Below are 22,195 nucleotides of genomic sequence, written 5' to 3'. Positions count from 1 at the left end.
CACTCAAGACCTCCTCCAGCAAATAAATGCTTGAATTGACTTTCAGATTATTTAGTCCTACTATGAAGACCTATTTGCTGAAGATGAGTTACTTAGATATTCCTAGGCAAAGGCACTGCAGCCAGCCTTGCAGTGGCAAAAACCTGAAGGGATTGCGATAGGAGTGCCTAGGATAGGAATGATCTACCAAGTTAGGAAAGGGGGAGGGATAGCATGACTCACAGTGTTCCTTTTTTGTTATGCTTTCTTATTTTTAAATATAAAAATAAATCACTGCTTAATCATTTTACCTAGAACTCCCTTCCTGCCAAAGTAATACAACCCTACTGATAAAGTGGCTGCATTAGTCAGCCGAAGTCTCCCTGCCTGGTGTTCTTGCTTGATCAGAGACATTCTCTTCCACCACATCACTCCTGAAAATGACAGTAATTGTTCCTGTCTTGGCTTAAAAATAAAAATGGTGGATGGGAAAAAGGAAAAAAAAAAGTCACGATGCCTGCCAGATAGTACTTAGTTTATCTGCAACTCTTTGTTTTTTTTTTTTGTTTTTTTTCTTGACCATCTATAAAGGAAGTCCTTTTTCCTTATGGTTATCCTTTCTCTTTGTAAAACTGATTGAAATGGTCTTGCAGGAAAAGTTCAGCATTAGTGTTTGAATACTTTCACTCCTAACTTTTAATTGCACTCTTAGCTCAGCACCAATGCCACATAAACAATTCAGGGTGGACTCTAATTGGCATCAAATTACCTTTAAACTAGTCTGACAGTGCAAATGGGACCTTAAAGACAGTTTGAGTGTAATTTACATCTGCTTGAAAGCCTCTTTATCCTTCCAGAGTTTTATGAAGGGACTTCTGTGTAAGCGAGAATTTGGCCTTCCTTTCCTTCATGAAGCCTGTGTATGATTTTTTTTTTTTTCTCTCTAAACAGTGTTTTGATACTGCGTGTTGTTTAAATCTAAAATTCTTAAAAGGAAAAGGTTTTTAATGCATATTTATAACCACCTGAGTAATGGATGTTTTTTTCATGATAAGTTTTTTTTTTTTTTTTTAATTCCCAAACAGCTGCAGTTAAAACTGTGTCAGTTCTCTCCTTTGTATTTGCACAGGATGTGGTACTTTTGTAGCTAAAGGACAACCCAAAATGTTTAGAAAGACTTTCTAACTCTTTGTGCAATCCTAGAAATAAATGTTATTGAAGTATGACTTATTCAGGCGTCCAGCATGCTTCAAAGGTGTCTCTTAAACCACAGGAGACTGTATGCTTATGCACATGTTTTTCCTGTACAGATGGATTAGCTGGAGATGCTATGTGAAGGCCTTCATAATATTCCCCTTGCTGAATAGTTGTCAGACTTCTGTCTGGCTGCTGTTCAGCTGATGTGCTTTTGAGCTTTTGGTTGCAGCAGGTTGCTGCATTGTGTTTTCTTGGTCTCTTGGGAAGATTTTGAACTCTTGGGCTCTTTATCTGGTTTTCTTTCATGGAAATAGTGCCTCACAGCACTGCTCTCGTGAGCTACCTAGACCAGTGCTGAAACTCTCAGATTCCCTAAGAAGCCTAAGCCTTTCCCAAAGCTGAAATCCTGTGGGGAAATCTTGTTTACCATCAGTTTCTTTTGGGTACTGCATAGTGGCAGCAAACAGAAACGTTTTGTAAAGTTTCAAAATCAATCAATCCTTGCTGTAGTCAGCATGAGAAACACTGTGTCCTGTAGGCAAGAAATCACCAAATTGTTTATATTTTTCCTGTCTTATTTCCATCATGGTTTTTAAACAGTCTTTAGGCTGAGGTGTAACTTCTCTAGGAAGTCAAGAAACCTTTGCCTCTTCCCAATCCGCATGCCACACTGCTCCTTCAGTAAGGAATAAACTTCTCAAAAGGGATAGTGAGAGGGTTTTTTTTTTTTAATTTTTTATTTTTTATTTTTAGTTATAAATAACTTTAAAAACTGATGTCTCTTTGGGCTTACAGGCAAATTTCCTGCCAAAATATCCCTTGTTTGGTTATAATGGTTATAACAGTTTGGTTATAATTCTCAAGTATTGAAATGTGAGGCTGGTATGTTAACCATCTTTTTGCTCAGCATCAGAATTGTCAGAGTTCAAAAACAACAGAAAAATGTTATTCTGTTTGGTGCAAGATTTTATTTTTATTTTATTTTTTTTCCTGCTGCAATACATGAGCTTTAGTTTAATGTGAAGGTAAAAATCAGCATAAAAAGAAAACAAGATCAAGGTTATCATCTGACAGATATACCCAAGAGTCTTGCTATGAAACACCATTACTCAGCTTTATTTTCAGGCAGATTCCCATGGCAGATTTTACAGTGTGTTCTCATGAAAGTGGGCTTTTTTTTTTTTTTTCTTTTTTTTTTTTTTTCTTTTTTCCCTTTTCCTACATGCAGCAGTAAGAAAAAAATCATTCTGTTGTGCACCATTGTAATAATAGGTTCCAAAGTCAGTGGGCATCCCTTACTAGGGCTTGGTGCAGGTTTTTGGCCCAGCTGATGAAAATTTGGTTGTAAGAGTCAGACAGCTATTTAATGCAAAGTCCTGTTTCAGTGAACATAGAAGTTATTTTCTTGTGCAGAAATTCAAGCAAGTCTTTCTAGTGGACAATTTGATTTGTTGTGGACATTTTTGTTAGCTAGTCTTTTGACTCTCATACCCACGTAGAGCTGTTTGTTTCTGTGTGTTTTTTGTTTGCTTTATTTTTGTTTGTTTGTTTGTCTCAGCATCTAGGAAACCCATCTACCAACAAGGCTTTTTTCCATTTACTTTTCTTTTTCATTATCTCCAGTAGTTGTTTCCAATACTCGCAGGTGCATAAAATACATGAAGAAACATTTAATTGCTCTTTCCACTTAGCTTAGCTTCAAAGAGAAATGTTTAAGCATCACCAGCTTTGGTAAGCCCTGAGACTTTCTGTAAATCAAAGACCTGAAAGCTTGTATTCATTCCAATAAAGCATTATTAATTTTTAAATTTAATTTCTCTATTTTGTAGATAGTTTGGCAAACATATTTTAAAGTGGTTTTTTTTTTTTTTTTTTTTTTTTTTTTTTTTTTTTTCCCTGTAACTTTAAAAGCAGATTAAATAGTAGGATGAAGTAACTAGCTTGTATGTAGAGATTCAAATGTAGAGATTTTTAACCTTTCTTTTCTGTGGATCCCTAAAATCTGTCTATGGGACTGGCAGACCCTTCAGATATGTCATGTGTATGCTCTGCTGTATAATTTAGAAGCTTGGTTTTTATAGTCATCTTGGAAGGCAAGTAGTCCACAGACCACCTTCTGCCAGCCAAGGCTGAAGATTGTGGCTAGAGTAGAAAAAGAGTCAGTTCTGTACATTTCTAGGAAAGTTATGTTATTGTCAGTTTTTGGTATTAGATTTGATCTTTACTGGATTGTACAAAGCTGTTACAAGAAAATTGTTGTTTTATAGAGAAAACAATGTATTTCTGAATGATAATCTATCTGGACTTCACACTCACTTGAAAGCTTAGCTTTTCGAGTGATTGAAATATACGTTATTATTGATTTATATGAAACCGGTGTGAAATTAGGAATAAGAGCTTGTTTTCTTACCATTTTTGTATTGCTGATCTTTAATAGCTCAGAAGAATCCAGCTGTGTAAAAAGAACACCCTTCTAGTCTGGGTCTGCTTTTAACTTCTCAATGTGTAAAACAGTAATTACTTTAAATTTCCAGTTCTATGAATTTCACATAGTCCTCTACAGTAATAAAGAGCTGGAAATGTTCTGGAAGTTAATGATAGGCCAAGTTAAGTTTAATAACTGTCAAGAAATTTGATGATGTCATCTTCTGCTGCAGTTTCTTTATCATTATCAGCTCAGCAAGGTTTGAGTGAGGCAGTATTTGAGGAGGTGATCCTTAAGAATTCCCTTGAGCAAATCTAGCAGGAAATGGTGTTGCACACTAAGATTCAAATTCAGAAGGATTGACAGAAAAGCCTTAATGTCTAATATATTAATTAGCTGCCTCTAACCAGAAAGAAATACCCAGTACTGCAATGTGGATGGTGTATTAATTCCATGTTCTGTATCTTAGAATGAGATGGATAGCTGTAGGCACTGTCCGACTGAAATTTCTGCAAGGTCCTGATCCCTTCAAATCATCAGCTATCTTACTCTGTCTTTTGAAAGAGCTAAAGATTTTATCAGCCCTAACTTTGTTATGTGTTGGAGTTATAGTAGGTAAATCCCAACAGAATTCCCCATGTACTTAAATGCATGAATCCTTATTTATTGTTATACACTGTTCAGATGCATAGTTAGCCTTGCATTTTTTAACCCATTTTAAGGTGTATTGTCATAAATAATACTTTGCTCTCACACAGCACATTTCATTCGTAGGCCTCCAGTTAGCTTCATTTTATCTATGGACATGACAACTCGTTTGTGCAGTACTTACACTTTAAAGCAGTTTTCAATAATTCTGCTCCCTCCAGTGACTCTCCTTACACCCTCCATGGAAGGATTCCTTGGAGATGGTGAAAGCTTCAAAGGAGCCACAGAATTTTATCAACATTCACTGGGGTTTAGTTTGCATAATGTCAGCAGTTGCAACTATGATCAGGGAAGGGTCAAATCAAATGTGCAATATGACTGTTAAAATCTGGAGAGTGTTTATGGCTATCAGTCTCACTAACGATTATTTATGTAACTTGCTAAATATCCTGAGCATTGCTTGGTACCAGGAGTATCATCCTCATTTTAAGGAGTAGTTGAAATGAGGATGCTCCATTTTGTCCATTTTTGGCTGTTTTTGCAGGCATTTGGGCATGTCTCCTGGCATAATGCACTCCTGAAGAATCTCCTCGCTGTCTTACTTCAGCTCTTAATTTAGCTGCTCCAGCTGGGAGGTCATTTCCTGTAAAACTTAGATTGTCTGTGGAGGGTGATGCACAACAGGAGCTGTAGCAGGGGTTCCCAGTTACTTTCTCTGGAAGATTACTTCTCTTCTGGCCATCCAGGCAGCTCTGTGAGACCAGCCTCCTCTAGGTATCTCACAGCATCTGAAGTTACTGAGTGCAAATACTTGACTTCTTTGTTATCTTCCCAGTGTTTAATGACTGGTTTTGCAGCGCTAAGTTGTAATGCTGCCAACACATATACAAAACCAGGGAGCAACTGTGGCTCAGTAGGTTAATTATATGAATAGGAAACAAAAATGTTTATTACAACTCTGTGACCTTAAAATTTATTCTTAGAATAGGAAATAAAAATAGCTGTTTCCAATAGAAAAACTGGGTGCTAACATGGAAATAGCATGAATAAGGCATACCACAGGAAATGTATTATTATGTGGATGTGCTGGGAGGTAATTTTTATTTCTTAAGCTGCACTAGCTTGCAGAATTACCAGAATTCAATTAGCAGCCTTTTTAACCTGGCTTTTTTTTTTTTTTCTTCTTTTTTTTTTTTTTTTCCCTGTTAGTGCATTATTCACTTTGAATGGTTTAATATTTAATTTACAATTCAAATGTATGTTTTGTTACGTTTTTATTTTTAATGCAGCACCTTTTGTAAGTTGACCTAGGGAGGTAGCTAGAACCATGTGTCAAAATTCACCCCAAGTTGCTGCTCCCTAGCAGCCGTTATACACATAAACTGAATTTCTGTCTGTCCATATCTTTGCAGGTAAGGTCTCTGTCAAGATCCATCTCCCCAGTCAGTGATTTATATTTGCTGGCTGTTTCAGCAGAGCAGTTGGTGACGCTGCAGAGAAGGGATAGAGGCTGTCTGTAGGGGTGTACTGGTACAGAGGGTTGAACTTTGCTGAGAAGGCAGCCCAGGGTGTCTAGCACTGCGACAGGCTGAGTGATTCCTAGTTATATGGACAGAGCACTTGAGTCTCCAGTCTTGTCAAGCTGTCACATTTCATCAGCAATAAATCTGCTTGCTAAATAAATGAAAAAGGTAATAAAACATTTCTATTAGTCATGACAAATGCTTGTCTCAGGAAAAGCTGAGGAAAAAAAAAAAAAAGACTTAATTTAAATATTTATTAAATCAAGTAATTTCTGAGGCTTCTTTAAGACCTGAAGGTATGTTATGATATAAAACAATTGAATAATTCATGTTATATATTACATGAGTGGTGCAGTGTTGCTCAGAAGAAATAAAACCATTCTTACTTTAATGTTTCTAATTTTAAGGTAGTTTGGCATTGCATGTTAACCATGTTTTTGTCCAATTTCTCATTCAACTCTCTTTTCAATACCATCTGCTTGCTTGTTTTAACAACTTCTTTTACAATCAGGTGATTTTTGCTATCTTCACCCTCCTCCTGAATATGCCCAGCAGTCCCATCTGAATTTATTGGGTTAGTGTGTTAAGCAATATTCATAAACGTATGCAAATGTGAACCCTGTTCTAAAAAAACTTTCCCCATTTCTAGTTCAATACCTTCCAAGTCTTCCAGAGTTGTGGCTTATTTTACAGTAGTCTAATCTACTTGTTATGCCTGTTGGTTTTGTTGATCTGTAATGTATTCATTTATGCAATAGGTTCTACTCTAACAAAGCACTTAAAATTAAGATTGAAGGTAGGCTTGGTGACAAGACTGTGATTAGCTCAAAGCTAAGTACCTGCCTAAATGCTTTGCTGGATTGGATGCTTAGAAAATATAGGAAAAGATTAGTTTAATTTTGTTGAATGTGTTTTAGAGCTGTTTTACCCTAATATCATCAGACCATCCTCTGGTTATGAGTACTCAATGAAGAAGATTTGCCATAGATTGCTAGGCTTTTCTTTTGACTTCACTATTTTCTAGATCTTGTTGCTGTCTTTTCTGAGCTATAACCTTAGCTAGCAGCTCTGTTTTGCATGAGAAAGTGCATCTTTGTCTCTTAACAAGTAATTTCAGGGCAACTGTGTATTAAAATACTGGATGTAGATGGCAATGAAAAGCTGATGTCACCAATTCATTTGATTTCTGCACGTGTGAGGAGAGCAGAATAATTATACAATCCCAGACTGCAGCAGCCCACCCAGTAACTGTATCTCTGAGATCCAACCTGTGATTAAGGAGGAAAAAGATGAAATGAATGGCACAAGGGCCACATTCTGCTCTTGTATTAATTTGTCCTGAGCCAGTATTAGAAATGCTGGGAAGAAAAAAAAAAAAAAAAGGCTGTCCCCCCCTGAAAATGAAATCTGAGGAAAAGATGTGTCTGTATTTTTCCAGTTCGTTATCTTACCTGCTGGTGTTTGTTTTTTCCATTCCTCAAAGCAGTGTGTCCTAGCCCCCAACAGATGCCAGGGGATTTACAGGACTTAGTTTAACTTATGCTCACTGTAAAACAGCTCCAAATCCAATGTTACAAGAATTACCCGTGATTGCAGCTCCTGCTTTCCTGAATTAGCTAGACTGTTTTTTCTTTTTCTTTTTCTTTTCCCATTGCTATGAGACCAGGGCATTAGGCATTGCTGAGACCCCTGAAAGCCACACACAACTCCAGGTGTTTTCAGAGAAAGGGACATTTGTTGAGTCATCTTTGCATACCCTTCTTCTTCTGCAGTGTTTAGCTTGGATGTGTTGTCACTTCTGGAGCTATAACAAGCTCCTCATGAAATTCACACTGTGCAGTTCCTGTGTGTTATTTCTCAGGGGCAAGTCTGTACTATGGATTTCTTTCCCCCTTGTTCCTCTCTACTTGAGTTTTTGGCGCCTTTATCAAGGATAGTACTTGAGCAAATGCTTCACTTGATTGCACTGCCTAGCCTTGAGGGTAGAAATGGGGTTAGGCACACTTGAAAAGATACGAACTGAGGCAAATGTTTAAAGCTTTCTTTGAATCTTCTTCTTCGCATCAGCAAACTAAATAACTGCTTTCCCAGAAAGACTACTCATAATTGTTTTTACTATAAATATTATGATAGCGAGAAGGAGAAAAGAAGGTGGTTACTTGCTTGCTACCTGTAGTGTTACTGAATGTAGCCTATACCCAGGGCAATACAGAGTTCCAGGCTCTTGCCCAACTTGTTCTTTCTCCTGGACTTGTCCCAACAGGTGTTGGCAGTGGGTAGACCTGGGCTCTATTCACAGCTCTGCCCTGCCTTGCTGTGAGCCCTTGTTTACTTTTCCTCTCTTTGTCTCTCTTTCCTTCTGCATCCCTTTACATTACAAAGGGTGAGGACTGACTCTTGCTCTGTGTTTGACCCTGCCTACACAACTGGCAGTACTTGCTGTCCAGCTGGCATATCAAGGTGTTCTTGTAATACAAATAAATATTAAGAAATCTCTATTTTGCCCCTCAGTCATCTGTCACTTGGGACTCTCTGTGTCATTGACACTGACTGACCACGTCACCATCACTATGAATGGTCTGAGGGTTCTTTGTGTTGGACATAGGTGTCCTCAATTAAGGCTCAGGTGCCAGGGTCTCAGCCCCAACCTGTGAACACTGTTGAAAATTCCCTAAAGTGCTTCAAGGCAATAATTCCGACAGAAGCATGAAATTCCAGGACAGCGTTGGAAACACTGCCTTGATGTCCATATAGCATTCACTCAACATGGGCAATCTTCCTTCTGCCTTCCTCACGTGTCAGTCCAGAGTCCTCATCAATTTTGGTAGTGTATGAGTGCACAAGTGGGTTGAGGCATTTGTCTTAATCCAGACATACTGTGAGGTATGTTCTCAGCTGAGAGGCCATATGCAGAATACTTTCTGACTAACATTAGTTTTCTGTTTGTCTTTTACAGCACTTTTACAGGCAGTCATAGCTGGTGATCTGCTGAAGGTAAGCACAGAGCACTGAGTGTCCACGTTTTCACAGCTATTTGCAGGTCTGATATACTGTAAATTATATCACACCTCTGCTCAGAACATAAATAGACTGCTGTAGGGACTGCTGGCAAATGCTATTTTACAACCTTTCCAGGAAACCTTGAATATTAGGGGAACACATCAGTCAGGTGAGGTGTGAAATTCGAGTGAATAGGATCTGGTGTTAGGCAGCACCTTTCAGCCCAGGATCCATAGTGCACTGTGTGGAGCAATGTGTCAGTTACTAACAGGGAAATTACTATACTAGCAGAGGCAGCACTGAACCGGGTAGTTCTGGTGCAGCCTTACACGGTAAATGAGATTTTATTGTAGTGATATTGGTGACCAAGCCACTAGAGTTGTTAGAGACATCTTAACTTCTTCCTACATAGTGACAGGATCAGGTAGAGTGAAACTCAGTTTAGTGTCTTATGGTCTGATGGACATCTCAAAACACATAATGTCTTGGTATTGTCAGATTTTGGTACCCTGCTTTGGGAGGAAAAGGCACCTGTGTTAAAAAGTTTTGTTCCCAAAGTCTGACATTTATTCAGGCTGTGTTTTTCAGTAGCCAAGTCAGGGTTTGCAAACTTGCTCCAGAATTTGGATGAAGGCTGTGATTAATGACTGCAATATTATCTGGGAAAAGCCAGCTTGGAGCCATTTGTAAAAATGACAGTACTGTTAGCCCAACTCTTTGCCTGCAGGTGCACCTTCCATACCTCCTCCTTGGCTGTGGTGGCTGTAGAACCTAGGGAGCATTCCTCAATCAAGCAGTCATAAACATATATTCCAGTTTCTGCTTCTTGAAAGCTTTTTGCCCGTGTTTGGTTTGACAGGGAAATTTCTTGCCTTCATTCACATGTTTTACATCATAAATAATGCCCCACTGTGACAAGCTGCTGCTTCTTTTCTGCATTAATCTGTACTGGAAGCCCCCACAGAGTCTGCAGCAATTCTGAGAGCTAACCAGTGGGTGTTCCCTGTCCCTTCTTACCCTGGATAGTGTTTTCCCCTCAGAGCGCCCTGGACAAGGTAGAGTGTGTGAGAAGGGAGATCTGGGGCAGCTCAACTCCAGCTCCCTGTGGATTTCTGAGTTTTCTGATTTATTCAGAAAGTGTTTGCCTTGGGTATGCCTCCCTTACTGAGGAAAAAAAAATGGAATTTTCAGCAAATGAACCAACATTTTCTATCAAATATGTATATTTTTAAATATCCCAACAACTTCACTGGACATGGGTTTGCAAGCATGGCTAGCAAACAGTAACTCAGTGCTTGTAAAGCAGCAATGCCTCATTATACAGGAAATATGACCTGGTCTTATTAACCCATACAGTTGTCAATACTTCCAGTTTCAGATGTTATTCACTGAGGCCTAAAAACAGACTTGAAAGTAATATTATACTTCATCACATTGCATTGCATTGTTGTACTGATTTCCTACAAAAAAATGATAAATGATTTGCCTTCATATTTGTTTTTCTGCTTCTCCTTCCTTATCCTTTTCCCATGTGTGTGTATGCATTTTTTTGTTTGTTTGTTTGTTTATTTGTTTTTTCCAGTTCATAGAATGCTGTAAAAAAGGAGCCAATTTGTTAATCCAAGGACCCGACCATGGCTCCTTGTTGCACCACGCTGCCAAGACTGGGCACGGAGAGATTGTGAAATATATCCTGGAGCACGGTGAGTCACAGTGGGCAAACCCACAGAGAACTGTACTTCAGCCAAGTGTCAGTAGGTAAAATTGCACAGCACAGCATGGTTGGGAGTGCCCTCACTCCTTATGGTCACCCTCAGCCAAATGCCCATCTGCAGCATGTGTGAGCAAGAGGCTTGGAGCGTGTTAGAAATGGCAGTGGTGACTCCAGATAAAGGGAAACTAAAATAATTATTCTTTTTGAGGAGAATAGGTATTTGCACAGTTGCATCAGTTGTAAGGCTGTGAAGACCCAGTGTGATGCTCTAGCTTGATCTCTGGCATGGGACTCCTCTGAACTAATTTGTTTTTCAATTAGAGCATCTGTTGTAGAAAGCATCTAATCTCTATGAAAACATTTACAGCGATGGAGAGCCCCTGCTATCACTGATATTATTTCAGTGTTTAATAACACTCTGCTTAGGAAACCGTGCATTTGACTAAATTTGCCTTGTGTATTCTCCAACCTTCCAATATTACGTCTCAGTTAAATTCAAGATTTGTAACAAAAATTGTGATCTGTATTTTATGTATATATATTTATAGTCTATGATCTTGCCATGTTCCTTTTTTCCTTTGGACTCTTTTTATCTTTGTCAGTAACAGGACTGCAGGCATGCTTACATGGGCTATACAACAATTTGTGTGTGCCCATATGTTTGAGGCAGTAGATTCTCTGCCTGTTGGAACTTCAGTAATCTTGTTCCATGGTTGCTAGAGAATGATACAGACAATAACAGTCACTGCTCTGAATGCAGAGCTACAGTCCAGTGATCATCCTCTTGTTCTGCAGGATATGATTGAGTCCTTTAAACATTCTTGTAAGTATTCTCTGACCCCCTCTCCAAAATATCAATGGCTATTTTGACTTTTGGGTGTCAGAATCAGATATATTAATTCATCAGAAGTCTTAGCACTAAACACAGAGACTGTCTCTGACAAATGGAATGTGTTAGCTAATGCTTGAAAGTTACTGCAGAAACTGTACAGAGAGGAGAAAAAACCACTCCTCATAGTAAAGGAAGAGACAATAATTCATCTGTTAATGTTTGTTTTAATTGGGGTGGTATTTAACTTCAGTTTGACTTCTAACATTTAGATGTTTACATACAGGTGTCATGTAGTCTATAGGTGTAAGTTCCCATACTGTCAAGAGAGATTAAGTTCATTTGTCCATGTATGATAGAGGTACTAGAGAAGACGTCTTCTTTCAGTGTCAGATGGAAGTGAGATGAGCTTCTTCAATAGAGTACTCTTCCAGTGTGAGTAGCTAAAGGGAGATCCTAGGCACAGTAGACATTGGAGCCCAGCAAGTGATCCACGTTACAGCTACCTGTGTGTTTCATTCATTTAGCTAAAAATAACTGTCTAATGTAATTTGCCCCTGAACATCCAGGACATCTGCATGGGTGTACAAGGTAACATAAAGGCCTGTTGGAGGCTCATATCCTTCTGGACTGGTAGCTAGAGCCAGGAAAACATCCCTGTCATTGCAAATGCAAACCAAGGCTTGCCCTTCAAGAGATCAAATGGCACAAAAAAACAACAACAAAAAAGTGTATGCAACTGAACTACGCCCCAGATATTTGGCTGAGGGGGATCTGAATTGCCCTTTTTAATGTGTAAATACCTCCATAAGATTAGATATGTGTAGTTGGTCTTACATTCAAATACTAGCTGTTTTTCTCACAACAAGTCTTATTATTACTAACTAGTATTACTAACTCTATCAACATCTCTGGGTTATCTCATTAGTCACAGTTCATATATGTGCCTCTAAATTCAGTAAATAGGTGTAATTACACATACATTGGTTTACTGTTTCTAGTTTCTTCTCTCAGTGCACATGACTTGTGCCACTTCACTGTCATGGATGCCTCTCCAGGATTTTTTTTAGGCTCATATGCCTTAGTTTACAAACTGACCCAGTTACCATTCCTTCGGTGAAGGTTTAGAATGAGGTAATTTAAGCTGGTAAGGATGTGAGTAGGATATCCATGGGAATTTTTGAAGTGAATAGAGAAATGTGAGGGATTACGGGCTGCTAGACAAAGACAAACCAGAAGGTTGAGCAAATGTCAGCTCAGTTCCTCTCTCCCCCCTCTATCCCCAGGGATGGCAGGAAGCTTTTGCAGCTTTCCAGACATATGTCTTCTGGGCTTCTCCAAATGCATTGTTTGTTTAACATTCTCTAGGGATCAGAGAGTGCATGGGACAATACTGTAATAGAAAGAGGCCTTCTCTATTCTACCAAGCAATTAATGAAACTCATTTCTACCCCGGGTACTTCTCAGTCACAAACGAGCCCTCTTGCTGAATCATCATCATCATCATAATGTCCTTGTTTTTCTGTTGCGTTCTCTGGCACCTGGCATCTTCTCAACTTTAATTAGCGTATGAGACCTAATCCAACGCTACTAATATCTGAGTCTTTCCCTGTATCTAGCTTCTCATTTCTGCTGATACCCACCCCTGATAAAAATGGATCTTACGCTTGTTCTGGCAATTACCTCCGCCCACTTTTACTTCCCTCATAGTTTGTCTGCTTTCCATACATGGCTGGAGATTATTAACATCGGGAGTTCCACAGCAAAATACCCTCCAGCACACAGCACAGAAAACCTATTATTAATCACAGGGAAAATCTTCTGAATATATTTTAAAGTAACAAAACCAGCAAGACAAAACCCACCATACCAAGAGTTTTAACTACCTCATGTGAAGCTACTGGTGTGAATCAAATGTGGTAAAGAGGTGGGAAATTCTCTCCCCCCCCTTCCCCAACAAACACACCACATCCATAAGACTGGCAGGAAAAATGGTGTTGTGATGCTGAGGCTGTTCTTTTCAGTGATGGCTTTACACCTTCTGCAAACATGCAGGGGAATTAATACAAGAGGTTATTCTGTGATCTCGATCAGAATGATTTCAGATGTCAAGGGGAAAAAAATAACCCTTCTCAAGCTAGAAAAAAGCAGAGATGAGTCACACAAACAAACTGCTGTGCAGTGTTGCCAGATACTTATCAGAGGACTAGCACAAGCCTGGAATAGAAGCTGAAGCACCGATGTAGTAGGTGGTGGAACGACAGCTGCTTACTGCTGCAGGAATGGTCATGCTGGTTGCTGTTCCTGCAAAACAGTTTCTCTTTATCCTTTGTGTACAAAGGGCAGAAACACAGACCTAAATGTTGTTCAAGAGGGCCTTCATAAATCAGGGGTCCTTTGCTTGTATTGGGAAGGTCACCTTTTAAGATCTGTCTGTAGCTAGGCTAAGAAACACTTCGCAAGAAACTGAGGGCCAAACTCAGTAGGTATCAGAACCACATCTGCTTATGGCTGCAGTCAGCAACTGTCTCACAACCCAATGCTTGCACATTATAAAAGAGTTAACTGTTTACTTGCTTAACACAATCAGAAGTAGGGAAGGCTTAAGAAGATCTCCTAAATCAACATTTGTATTTGGAATCAAACTTGACTTGGAATCTTCATCTGCCAGTTCTGAACTATTTATAATCTATAACCGTTATTCAAGACAAACAATCCAAGGCTGATCTTCTCCTTCTTTTATCTTCTTCTCTAGAGGCTCAAAAGACAAGCAAGAATTCTCTATTAGTTTTAAACAGAATATAGGAAAGTTAATTACAGTTGCTTAGGATTTTGTGTTGGAAACTTCTAGTGGGATAGTCAGTCGGTAGAGCATTTCTGTAACCTCAGGTTTCAATGTCCTTGGTCCACTGGACAGCATCCTCCAGTAAGCAAGAAGAGTCTTTAGTTACTTTTTTGTTATGATTGGAAAGCAAATTCTTCTGTGACAGAGATGTATGTCAGGGACAAAATTTGGATAGCCATCAGAAAGTAACACTGTAGGAGAGTGAGTATGCCTGACATTCACTACTATCTCTAGATTTGCAGAGTGTTTTATGGTGGGAGGACATTTGTGAGGGCCCTAAGCAGAAAACAGCTCAATTTTCCTAGAAGGCACAAGGTATAAAATAGGCTATTTTATTTTCTAAATTTACCAAATTTCAGGTTAACATGGGTGAGAGACTGTTCAAATGGAAGGTGTGATCCTGTAATCAGACTACACTCCATGTTACAGTGGAAATTCAAAGCCAAAAGACACTAGTAGTACAAAAGAGACACTATTAATCTTCACATCAGGTAAAAATGAGGAGTGCAGAGTTGGGTGAAAACCTGAAATAGTTCTGCCTTTTCGTATTACTGCTGTTTTAAAAATATTCTCTCTTCAGCTGTAAGGAACCAAATACATTTTTGTTCCACAGTTAAAAACCTTAATCAAATTATTGACCAAAGAGGTTTTTGACAGATAAACACCCAGAAATGCTGCTAATGGAAGACGTTGCTGTTTAAGGTAAATTCACTTCTTCCTCAGTTCTACAAAGAAGGGACTGACAAGACAAGGGACTGGCAGGGGTTAATAGCTGTGGGTCTCCTGGGGGTAGCTGTAACCACCTCCATTGGAGAGGGCAGGGTGTGCTGCAGGCCTGGAGGCCTTTTGTACTGCATGGTGCTGTATGTTTTGGAAATGCCTCAGAAATATGGTCATTTTGCCTCTCTTTTATGTTGTAGTGAGCTCAGCTAAAGGGCAGCTGCTTCTCCTTCCCTTCCCTCCTCCCATCCCCAGCTTAGGCTGCTCTGCCTCCTGAGAAATTGGAGAGGGGCTTTAGTGGAGTGAAAGAGCATAGAAGGAGAGAAGGAAAAAAGTTAATAATTCTACACAGACAGTCTATCAGAGATGTTAAGGGAAGAAAGTGATCTCAGCTGGGCTTCCCCTCAGTGCGTCATGCTTTTCAGCTCCTTTCATGCGAACTTCTCCCCCTGCGTCCCCATCCTGCCATTCTTTAGTCCCCATGTCTCTCTCTTTCTCTCTCTCTCTTTTTTTTTTCTTTTTTCTTTTTTTCTCCCTCCACCTCTCCACACATTTCTATCTTTTGTTTTTATTTCCCCCCCTGCTGCTTTCCTTGATAGAAATCTCACTCATGCATTTCCCTTCCGGATTTCTATGGGGTTATTTTGTCCTCTCTCTCTCTGCGCCTTGGTCCCCTTTTCTTTCTTTGCCTCTTGTCCTAGAGTAAAACAGCCGCCTCCCTGCTGGGCCAGGATGACAGTGCTGTTAGCTTTCCCAGTACCAGCCCTTCCCACATCTGTGCAGCTTTTGTCCCAGGGCAGAGGGGGATTTGGAATGGTCGGTTGGCAGCGCCAGGGAGACTGATGTAAAAATGAGGTCCAAAAGAGAGGGGAAAGGGAATTAGGAGGAGGGCGTGAGATGGTTTAAGAGAAGCACAAGCAAAAATAAAATAAAGAAGTGCGGGGCACAGATCAGACTGTGTGTGAGTTGGAACCATCTAATTTCAGAGATAGAGCAGAGGGAATGAAATGAACAAATTCTGGATGTTGCTGCAAATTGAGTAACCCCAATATCTAGGTCTTAAGTATGTCTGGGGTGGAACTGGGTTGCTCCCATGAGATGCTTTATTTGGAACAGTTTGCTGGAGAGCCCTCTTTGTACGTGGCACCTACTTAGGTTTGTACTCATGGACTGCCCACTCAGTCCTCAGCACTTGGTTCCTCTGACATAGTGTTGCTGTTTCTTCCTGTTCCTGACCAGTTTTCCTTTATCCTTGGTTTTCCATCTCACCAGACCTGCTCTGCTCTGGCTCTTCTGTCCTCTCAGATCATATTCTTCTAACTTATCTCCTTCTTTACTCCTAATGTTTTAACCTTTTTTTTCTGTTTTTCTCAACTTACCAGGGTAAGTACCTCTATGCCCAGTACAGCCAGTCCAGACACTGTGCTCTACCATTGCATCACAACCTTCATTGTCCCATCTATGAACAGAAATAGACTATTATTAAGTTAACATTGCAGGTCATTCCTTGTTACCCACCTGGGGGATGTGGTGTTGTAGTAAGCCATGGGGAATCACATTTATTTTTGAACAACGTGATGTGATTTTCTTTAGAATGCACTGTGTTTTAAAAAAGGAGAGAGGCTAATGAGCTTGGAGAATTGCCATAGTAGGCATGCAGGTGCACTGTGCCCTGGGGACTAGGCATGCTAGTTTTTTTGACCACCTCTTTCACAGAATGGTGGAATATAAAGGTAAGGAGCTATCTGCAGTTCCAGGAGCTATGGCAGCCAGCTTCCCCGACAATACTGCCTGTATATGTTGTAAAAGGAGTGAGGGAGAGACGAACAGCACTGACCCACTTCAACACATATTCAGTGAAATAAGTGAAGAGAAGTTGTGTGTAGGTCTTTGTAAGTAAATAGTGTGAAATTCCTCAGTTTCAGGTGAGATTTTGCTGTAAGCTTGAGGACCCTTGAATCTGAAACTCACACTGTGATGAAGAGAAATATTCATGAAAAAGAAGTAAAATTCCTATAAAGTTTCACTGTTCCCCTTGCTAACTGCCCCATACCATCTGGCACTATGCTCCAGAGCAGTGGAGAGAAGAATAATAAAGCAGACTGCAAAGGGAAAAGTTCTTCTTTTTTCAAATGCAATCTAGATCCTAGCTTTTCCATATCGTTGTGATTCAATGATGGAATTTACTGCTATAAACATCTGCCTGCAGTGAATATCAAGAACAAAAGGACATTATTGTAAATGAATTATTTTGTCCCACTTAACAAAAATCTTTTCTATTTTTCTTAATCTTACTTTCCCGATCATTGCTGACCAGTAGAGTACAGGATTTGCATATCAATATAAAGACCGCTGGGAATATTCCACCCTGATCTACATTCTATATAGTGCTATTAAATGAAGTAGCACACGGATGTCATTCACAACAGAATTTGGCTAATTTCAACTTCTTAATGACATTTTCCGTCTAATACTAACAATAGATTTTAACTTGTTATATATCAGGGTTTCCAGTATATCAGCATTTTCAATGCGCTGTACTTATGTGAACCACTTAATTGAGCAAGGTGAAGAGTGAGAAAATAAGATCTATGAATATTCATTTCCAGTATAATTTAGAGGCTGCTCCTCTCTGACGCTGACACTCCAGCAGTGACTGTGCATTCAGAATTTTGCTAGTGCAAGGGCTTGTGCAAACATTACCTTGAAGTTTAGCATATGCGTGCTAATTGAGCTTTCAGTTGGTTTCTTTTACATATTTGCACTGAATACTTTCTCCTGATAGTTGTGCTCCTAAAGTCATGCAAACAAATGCTACGTGACATACTTGACTGTCTTTTGCAGGTCCATCTGAATTACTGGACATGACAGACAGTGAAACGTAAGTACAATCTACCCTATCTCCTCAATACATGTGTTACAGTAGCAGACGTCTCTCATTTTTCATAGTGGCACATCTCTTCAAAAACAATCAATCAACTATAACCCTCCCCCCCCAAACACAAACAACAGCAGCAACACATATGGCTTTCTGGCCTAAAACAAATGTTTCTCGAGCTCCAAAAAGGTTTTCCTCTCTATTGCTTCCCATTACTCATTAGTCTTTCTAGAGAGATACAAGTCCAGCATTGTGCTTCAGTGTTTCCAGAGTCTAGTAGCTGAGGGACCAACATGTAGGATTAATTCCAAAAGTCAAGACGTAACTTTTCTTGCTCAATGCCTTTTCTTTAGTCCCTTTTTGGTTCATCCAGAATGCTCTGCTTTAGCTGTTCTAAATGGCCAGAGCAAATGCAAAGATTTCTATCAATTACTTAGAACCTCAGTCATCTCTGATATTATTTAAAAAGTCTTTACTTTCCAATTCCCAGCTGTTCAATATCTTGTTGTATAATCACGATATCACAAAGAGTATGGGAGGGATCCATGAATAATCCTGGAAAGCATATGAAATATATGGGAAACAAAACAGCCTTTCTCATAGGGGTTTAGCCTATAATTCCCCATCCCACAGTTGTCCTCAGCTAATGAAGAATGTCAGGAAGGTTCTGCACAGGGTCTGTGGGCAATCCAGGGGTGATGGAGTCTAGATGGACTGCCTGCTTCTCCTCATGCAGTTGTAACAGCACAGACACTGAAATAAAGTTCAAGTGAATGTAGCTATGAGGGATTCCCTTTACAAAGGTTCCTCTACTCCTAACTCTTGAAAAGGGAAGGTTCAAGCTGTATGTGCCAGCATGAATTTGCCTTTTGATCCTCAGTGTGAAATCAGGTAGCACCCCATTCTTAATTTAGCTCTCATGCAGCAGAGAGAAATTCATTGCAATGCTGCCTATTAATATTTCAACTTGCCCTGTCAAGGATTGAGACTGAAATTCCTTTCTGGTCAGGTATGTGCAAGATCTGCCCTACTAAAGGCAATTCTTGTCCTTTGTTATTTTAGGGGATATGTAACAGCTGTTCTTGTTTGACACTAGTCTTATGGACACCACTTGCAACCCACACAAAGCATACCTCCTCTTCTTTCTAGTCAAAGCTGGACAGACTTTTTTAACCTTGTTGGCACAGCCAGCCTCAGAATCCTGTTACATGTAGCTCTGGCCTGAGTTGAGGAGCTTTGCAATAAACCTGCACTGACTACACAGCCTTCTGTTTTGAAAAGCATGTGTTCAAGCTTCTCTAGTAGCTTACTAGTCCAACGGTAGAGAACAAAACCACAAAACTCCTCTCATATATCCATGAGAGCCAGGTGTCAGAACCAGGGCAGTAAAGGTAGCTGTCATGGCTTTGATGGACATGATTTTTCTATTATGCCTCCAAGAAAGAGGCTCACGTAAGAAATAGTAGGAAGAAAAAAATGCTGTTACAGTTTAGCCTACTGTGAAATAAGGTCTTTGGTTTGCCTTTGCAGCAGTTAACAGAAGTGCTGGTTGGATGGGAATGTGACGTTCAGCTCTCTGAATATAAAAAATCTGTGCATGTTTCTTTCCCACTCCTCAGAAGTTCTCCATCTGCAATTTGCGCATTACAAGTTTTCTTACCGAATCAAACGATGTAGATGGTAAGGGAGAGAGGGTACAAGTCCACCTCTGCTGGCAAAATGCAGCTTTGCAGAAATACATAATCTATTCATCGCACCTTATACTTCATAAATGTACATTGGTGGGATGCATCTCACTGCTGGTTTCTGTACTTTGGTCTAGGGGTGAGACGGCATTACATAAGGCAGCCTGCCAGCGCCATCGTGCCATCTGCCAGCTCCTGGTGGATGCAGGAGCCTCGCTGAGAAAGACGGACTCCAAGGTAACCCAGCCCAGTCGACCAGTTATAAAACACTGCAGCCAAGCGAGACTGATCAGCATCCGTCCCTGCTGTGTGCATGATTGAGGCTTCCTTGTGTGTGCCAAGAGCAGCTCTTTTTTACGCAAGCTATTTTTATTTAGAAAACTGTATTGATTGAAACAAGTACAAGAGACTTCAGTTCAGTCCCCAACATGGGTCATCTTCACTATAGTGAGAGCCTGGCCTCAAACTATTCAGTGTGCTGGGTGTGAATGAGGCATCTCCATGGCACAGCAACATCCTTCTCCTGTGTGGTCAAAAGAGAGGCCTGTGGGCAGGGGGAGTCTTGGTTTTTGATTGCATAGTGTCTGTGAGGCTTGATTGTTGTGGCTGACTCGCTTTGTGAGGAGGGCTAACCATCATCTACTGCCCTCACTTGCCCCCGTGTTTATTAATGCAAAGCTAACCACAACCCTCTCTCCATGTAAGCTTAGCAGAGGAAGATGTCTGGGAAAAAATAAATCCTAGGAACAGCCTCTCAATACAACAATCTGATCGCTTGGGAACATGGTACAGAAGCTGCCCCTCTGGCATTTCTAAACATAACAGACCTGTGACCAGTATCTGAAAATTGGTTGGATGTCTGGATTCTAGAGTTAGAAGCAGTTTCACTGCAACAAGACAAAAAATTCCATGTTATGCTCTATGGAGTAGCCTATAAACCAGAGAGACCATCACTTTTTCATATAAGAGTACTATACATTGTAAAAGATAATTTCTGCAACATCTAAAATCCAGATAAGTGGCTTCTAAGTTGTTAATTTTCATCTATGCAGAAATCCAGGAAGCAAGAATGGTTTTGTGGAGATAAATTAATGTGTTTTCAATATTTTTGATGGTTCATGATCAAGACTGTCCAATTCTACAGTAATCGTAGGGTAGCTCGGATAACAAAATAGCAAAGTGATGCACTGAAAAATAAAAAAAATTGACATGAGACAGAATGAACCACATTGAGCTCATCTCAAATGTTAGGAATCTCACTCTCCACATCCTTAGTAAAATTGTGCGTAGTTTGTGAAGTATGCTTTTCAAGTGTTATCTACAGTACTTTGCATTATATTCATTCACAGAGGGACTATAGCCCTTGAATGAAAACTCAGATCCTTCCAGCATGTGAGTCCTTCTGTGCAAGGTATCAAATAGCATGTCCTTATAGAGCTGAATTATTTGTCCTAAACCACACAAGGATTTTGAAAATCTTCAGAATCTCATGACTCTCATAGAAAACCTTGACTTGATACCAACTTTATTTGTTGGGAAAATAAGTAAATTCTTTGGATGCACTTCTGTACTTCCTGTAGTAATTTCTCTGGGTTGCACTCTCATCTGTTCTAAATATGTTGGCACAAGACTTTTTCTTCATCTTTCTTTGTTTTAGGGTAAGACCCCTCGTGACAGGGCTCAGCAAGCTGGTGACCCAGATCTGGCCTCCTACCTGGAGAGTCGACAGAACTACCAAATGGTTCCCCATGAGGATCTGGAGACAGCAGTCTGATGTCTGAAAGCGGCAAAGAGGATCCTTGGAAATAGCAAGGCTGCACCTGAGCACTTGGGCATCGTGTGAGGAAGAAGCTGATGGAATCAACGTGTCTCTTGCCCTCGTGGAAAATATCTGAGGACATGCCACCAGTTTCTAAGGGCTACTGAGTCTTGCCACGGAACAGTTAGGTTCCATAAGATAGCCCATGATGGATGAGGTGGGACACTCAAAGGTCTGTGGAATCCATGGGCCACGGAAATTTACCTTTATTGCTTCCAGCAAGTAGCATGAACTTCTCCCATGTTCATCTGTACAATTTATTAAAAAACAAGAAAAAGAAAAAAGAGAAGTTGGTGTGGGGGAACCAAACTAACTGGGACATTAAAACACCAAGCCAGGCCCTCCTCCATCCCTACATTTTCCTGCATACCTTTAATTCTCCCATTCATCTCACTTGTCATCAGTTAAATAGTACCTGTTATCTCTGTGTTTTCACAAATGGTCAGGCAGTAGCAGAAATTTTGAGGAGCTCTGGATGCCCTTAGGAAAAAACATTTTTACCTGCTGTGTTCCCTCCCTTGCTGTCCCATCAGAAGCTGCTTCCTCAGTGTTCAATCACTGGGGAGTTTTCTCACTGTTGGAGAGAATTCTGCCTATTGCCTTGCTTTCTAGGGTGTGGGACACAGTTAAATTTACAGCAGTAACAAAATCGAACGTCCTCATTGTTGCTGGGTATGTGGTTACGGTATCCTCATGAGACAGGCGTTTGATTGGAAAGGAGTTATATGGGATATTAAGCATTGTATGACAGAGCAGAAATCTACCCCTAAGGTTTCTTGCATCACCGTTGAGCTTATAATGACCAACTGGGTTTGCTCAGGTTTCAGACCAATCTAAAAGCTGATAGCTATTTTTACTTCTGGCAAGATGGGTTTTACGATGGGGAGAGGAAACCTGGAAGGCTATCTGTCAGCCATGAACAAATGAACAGGC

The 22,195-nt window shown here is 40.1% G+C and overlaps 1 protein-coding gene across 3 annotated transcripts in view; it reads left to right on the top strand.

Moving 5' to 3' along the window:
- The window catches only part of DGKI (diacylglycerol kinase iota), a gene marked incomplete at its 5' end in the record, with an annotated part of 211,137 nt that extends 189,579 nt beyond the window's left edge, over positions 1-21,558 (top strand). For all 3 annotated transcript variants that reach the window (XM_082760598.1, XM_082760600.1, XM_082760599.1), the window contains 5 exons: positions 8,729-8,766; positions 10,355-10,475; positions 17,725-17,761; positions 19,581-19,680; positions 21,101-21,558. In XM_082760598.1, the coding sequence (XP_082616724.1) occupies positions 8,729-8,766; positions 10,355-10,475; positions 17,725-17,761; positions 19,581-19,680; positions 21,101-21,217 (413 nt within the window). In that variant the 3' untranslated portion in view covers positions 21,218-21,558. The remainder of the gene's footprint in view (positions 1-8,728; positions 8,767-10,354; positions 10,476-17,724; positions 17,762-19,580; positions 19,681-21,100) is intronic.
- Between the last annotated feature and the right edge of the window lie 637 nt (positions 21,559-22,195).

Source organism: Aythya marila (assembly GCF_965140915.1).
Source record: "Aythya marila genome assembly, chromosome: 1".
In the NCBI taxonomy this organism is placed as follows: Eukaryota; Metazoa; Chordata; class Aves; order Anseriformes; family Anatidae; genus Aythya; species Aythya marila.
The sequence above is the reverse complement of the archived record's forward strand: the minus strand, read 5'-3'. Positions and strand labels throughout refer to the sequence as shown.